Source organism: Engraulis encrasicolus, chromosome 17 (genome assembly GCF_034702125.1).
Source record: "Engraulis encrasicolus isolate BLACKSEA-1 chromosome 17, IST_EnEncr_1.0, whole genome shotgun sequence".
NCBI lineage: Eukaryota > Metazoa > Chordata > Actinopteri > Clupeiformes > Engraulidae > Engraulis > Engraulis encrasicolus.
The window spans coordinates 31,055,259-31,060,631 of record NC_085873.1 but is presented as its reverse complement, the minus strand read 5'-3'; the positions used below and the strand labels follow the sequence as shown (position 1 = coordinate 31,060,631).

At 47.4% G+C, this 5,373-nt stretch overlaps 1 protein-coding gene across 1 annotated transcript in view; it reads left to right on the top strand.

The window, feature by feature from the left end:
* LOC134466757 (rho GTPase-activating protein 23-like) overlaps positions 1-5,373 on the top strand; it is a 50,324-nt gene extending 44,951 nt beyond the window's left edge. The window contains exon 24 of the mRNA XM_063220629.1: positions 676-5,373. Coding sequence (XP_063076699.1) covers positions 676-2,496 — 1,821 coding nt within the window. The 3' untranslated portion in view covers positions 2,497-5,373. The remainder of the gene's footprint in view (positions 1-675) is intronic.

Below are 5,373 nucleotides of genomic sequence, written 5' to 3'. Positions count from 1 at the left end.
AGGGAGTCAAACAGTTCTCAAACAGAAGGAAAAATAAGTCAACCAACCAAGTTTTTAAGCGTTTCTGTAACCAAGCCATGTAATAAAGGGTTTTTATTTTTGATAGACTAGAGTGCTTTGGTGATTTTCTTGAACAATTTTTTGAACCATTAAACCATTATCTAAAAAGTGTTTAAACAAGCTCATGAACACAAATAGCTGAAGAGTATCTCCGAAAACATCAGAATGTAGTTGCAAAAGCAATCAATCAATCAAAACACGCTTAAACTATGTGCTAAGAATCTGTATCGCCAAATCATAAAATCATAAAATCAAATTGACTGTAAATGCTGTACATTTGTGTGTGCGTGTGCATGTGTGTGTGTGTGTGTGTGTGTGTGTGTGTGTGTGTGTGTGTGTGTGTGTGTGTGTGTGTGTGTGTGTGTGTGTGTGCTAATACCATTCATTTCCATGGGACACCACAAAGACATGCTCAACACTTAACAAAAATACTATAGACAAATTTCAAATCTTGTGTGTTCTATCTTCATGTGTTTCTAACTCTTACGGAAAAAAAACATCCGCACCATCCCCACTAATGCTGTGTGTGTGTGTGTGTGTGTGTGTGTGTGTGTGTGTGTGTGTGTGTGTGTGTGTGTGTGTGTGTGTGCATGCCTGCGTGTGTGTGTGTATTAGGGTGCGTGGGCGGCTCCCGAGGTGCTGATGATGTCGGTCATGTCTGCGGTCACCAAGCGGCGGCGCGGGCGCCAACCAGCCTCTGCCCTCAGCATCGACGAGGACTCAGACCTCCAACCAATCACAGCCTGCATCTCTCCAGATCTCCCCGCCCCCAAAGCGGAAGACCCCGCCCCTAAAGCTGAAGGGGAGGAGGAGGAGGACGACGACGAAGAGGATGATGATGAGTGTGTCAGCGTTGATGATGACGAGTGTGATGAAGACGATGATGACGTCGATGACGATGACGATGATGGTGGTCGTGATGACGATGAAAAGTCTGCTAGTGTTGCCGAGGAGCTGTCGCCCGTGGTGACAGCAGTGGCCAAAGGAGGCAACACCCGGAGCGGGGACAACAAACACCCCCCGACACACACACACGCCTCTTCACCCACACGCAAACACTCCTCTACACTCTCATCCTCCTCTGACACCACCTCCACACACACCTCACCCACTCCCACACACACCTCCGCTGCACACCCTTCCACCCCCCGTCTGCAGTCTCGGCCCTCCTTCTCCTCCTATAGGCTGATGCAGTGTGACACTCTCGCCCGCAAGAGGCAAAAGGGCGGGCTCAGAGCCAAACGCCCGCCAGAGTTACGCAGCCTCTCATTGGACAGCATTGGACAGCCTGGTCCCTCCCCTCTAAGCCCGTTGGACAGCCCTGGAGGGTCTAGCCGCTCCCCTCGATTGTCATCGGACACGGATTCTCTTAGTCCCTCCCCGATAACCCCACTGTCTGCACCCTCTTATGCATTCACACCTCCACACACACCAACACGCACACACACACTACCCGACGATGCCACTTCTCACTCCGACCTGTTTACAATGAACACACCGGACTCACACACACCTTTAACGGACACCGCAGACACGCACACACATGTAATGGACACAGCAGACGCACACACACTTTCAACGGACAAACCAAACACACACACTCAGGACGGCCAACACACACCCTCACACTCACACATACCATTGGGGAATGCCCAACACACACACACAAACTCACAGAGCGCCCCACAACACACGCGTAGAAGCTCAGAGGACACGCAGTCACACTCACACACTCCGTCAGAGGACGCCCCAGACGACGCACACTCGGAGAATCCCCAACAGCCGGCAAACTCACACACGCACTCAGTGACAGAAAACCAACTCACACACTCAGAGGACTCCACAGACACACACTCGCGCAGTCACAAGTCGTCAGAGGACCCCGCACACACACACTCGGAGGACCCCCAACACACACACTCACTCACACACACCGCAGACCCCCAACATACACACCCAGATAACTCACAACACACACAATCTGCAGACCTCCAACAGACACAGTCAGAGAGCCCACAAAACGCAGACGCAGCAGACAGCCAACACACAGACTCTGAGAACCCCCAACACACACACTCAGTGGATAGCCAACAAACAGACGCAGGGAACACCCAACATACACACTCGCCCACACACACCGCAGACCCCCAACACACACACTCGGAGGCCGCAGCCTTCAGTCCAGGCCTAGCAAGTGGGCGGGGTCTCGCGGGCTCGGCTGAGGAGCTTCGGCCAATGGGATTGCGCACGCAGTTGTCCCCGGAGACGCGGCGCCGGAGGAGGGCGTGGCGGCGTCACACCGTGGTTACCACGCCGACCGAAATGTCCGTCGGCCGTGGCAACAAGCCCGCCCTGGTCACACCCCCAGCCCCGCCCACAGATGCTACCATGGCAACCAGCCCATTACACACCTCACGGCTCCACCAGTTCCTCTAACACACACACACACACACACACACACACACGCACACACACACACACACTTTTTACACACGCTATCATTTATATAAACAGTTCCTGAAACTGTAGCCACCAGGATGAAAAGGACTGTCACCATAGTGACCAGAGGAATGCGGACTCTCTTCATAGTGACGAGGACTGTTACCATAGCAACCTGGGGGACAGTGACTGTGTCCATACTGACCAAGTGGACAAGTCTCTCTTGATTGCAGCATGCTTTTGCCAAAGCTTCACACTAACACAAACACACACTCGCAAACATTTATAACATGTACTTTATACATATAAGCTATTGTTTTGAGACACACGCACACACACACACACACACACACACACACACACACACACACACACACACACACACACACACACACACACACACACACACACACACACACACACACACACACACACATAGAGACACACACAAACACATACACACACGCACACACACACGCTCACCCACAGAAAGTAATAAAATACACAAAAGTGCACTTATGTAAATGTGCATGAGTATTGTAATAAACAGATATGCATAAAGTTAACACACACACACACACACACACACACACACACACACACACACACACACACACACACACACACACACACACACACACACACACACACACACACTGATTATGCCATGTCAGATGATGTACATGTATTTGCTTGTGCGTGCTTGGGTAAGCTTGCTTTGCAAACATCTCTTCAGCCCAGCTCGCTTTGCTCCTCTTTACGGCTGGGCAAGTTAACCACGAAACACACGGACAGTGTTAATTCTACACTAACATTGAATTCACAAATACAACTCATACTTGGCGTGGAGCAACGCGGCATCATGACAATGCGTATAAATCAGGGCTGTAACGATACACTCAACTCACGATTCGATTTGTATCAATTCGTATCACGATTTTCATCCTATGGTTCGAAGCACCCTGCCATTTTGTTTAAAACAATTTTAAGAATAATAATGATAATAATTTGAAGCTTGGAAGCACTATCATATCCTATAATGTGTATTTTGTTTTGGGCTGAAGAGAAACAGAACTTTGAAAAGGTGTATCACGATTCTGCCTTCTTGAACCGCGGTGCAGTATTGTGACTGTGTATCACGATTTCTCGATTCCTATCGTTACAGCCCTAGTATAAATACAACACCGATTTGAACCGTCTATGGTGTGTGTGTGCACCACGTTTCCTCGTGCTCTACAACACCCTGTGGTTAAGGTTATGAGTGGTTTTGGTCACGGTCATTTTCGCCGTTTTCCTTGCTTGTTTCTCTGCTGTTGGCAAAAGTAAAAATTGCACAAACGCTGCTTTACTGACAGGTTAGGGCTGGGAATAGTTTTGGGTAGGCCACAGCGTAGCATTTTTGCGTTTAGCCACAGAAATTCACTGCGACCTGGAGAAAAACTTGCCTCACACGAGCCTGGTCATGTGACAAAACTGCTGTTCCACGACCTAACAAGGAAATGCGTTGTACCTACACGTGGAATGCACTAGTGTGAAAATAACACGCCTTTTCATGATGCCAGTCTGCACAGAGACAGTAACGGTCAGGTGTGTTCAAAGTGTTTCAAGCAGTGTGCTCAGGTCTTTCACACTGCGTAGTCTCTCTGTGTGTGTGTGTGTGTGTGTGTGTGTGTGTGTGTGTGTGTGTGTGTGTGTGTGTGTGTGTGTGTGTGTGTGTGTGTGTGTGTGTGTGTGTGTGTGTGTGTGTGTGTGTTCGTGTGTGTGTATTTATACCATTCATTTCAATGGGACACTGCAAAGACACGCTCCACACTTAAGAAAAATAGACAGATTTCAATAGCCTTGTCAGACGGTTACAACTCTTTTGGTGTGGAGGGACTAATCTGTTTTCAAGTTCTTTGAACATTTATGGACAAAAAAACCCCAGCAAAACTCAAAAACTCTGCACCATCCCCACAGAAAAGCTTGGTGTGAATGAGCGCTCAGAGAACCTCATATAGTACATACAGAGTGCTAAACTCAGCTGTCTTTAAGTGTTGAATTAACACTGCAAAATGAACTGTGCATGTACTGTACACACCAACCTGACTGTCGCCAGGGGGGTTATACGAAGAACATAGTGATAAACCAGGCTTAGTTAACCTGCAGAAAGTGGTAAATAGATCTACCTGAAATAGATCTACTTGTAGGTATCATTTAGCTAAGAAAATCAGGACACCAGGCATTTCTATAGATGATTTACCTCTACCATAAGGTTAACTTCACCTGGTTTACTACCGAAACAGCTCAGCTCGGTGTGTTTTCGCACAGTTCCGTGAGCTCCTCACACATAGGAATGTGAGCGCGTGTGGAGCAAGACAAAACCACATCCATCTGGCGAGAGACAGGTTATGCACACACACACACACACACACACACACACACACACACACACACACACACACACACACACACACACACACACACACACACACACACACACACACACACACACACACACACACACACACACACACACACACACACACACACACACACACACACACACTTTGAGGCCCAAACTAATCTCATATACACTCACACACACCAGGAATTACATCTTCTCAGAAATGCATCATGTTTACCTTTTTTTTAATTACAAGATGTTTTTTTTACGACATGGAAATGTTTTTGTTTGCGCAGGTACTTGAACTATATGAATATTGCTTTGTACTGTAAATACGAGACTCCATTGGTTACGAATGGTTATTATTAATATTGCTTTTTCAATACAAGACTCTATTGGTTAATATTCATTATTAATATTGCTTTTTAAATGCAAGATTCCATTTGTTAATATCAGTTATTGTTCTAAATAAAAGACTTTGTTGGTTA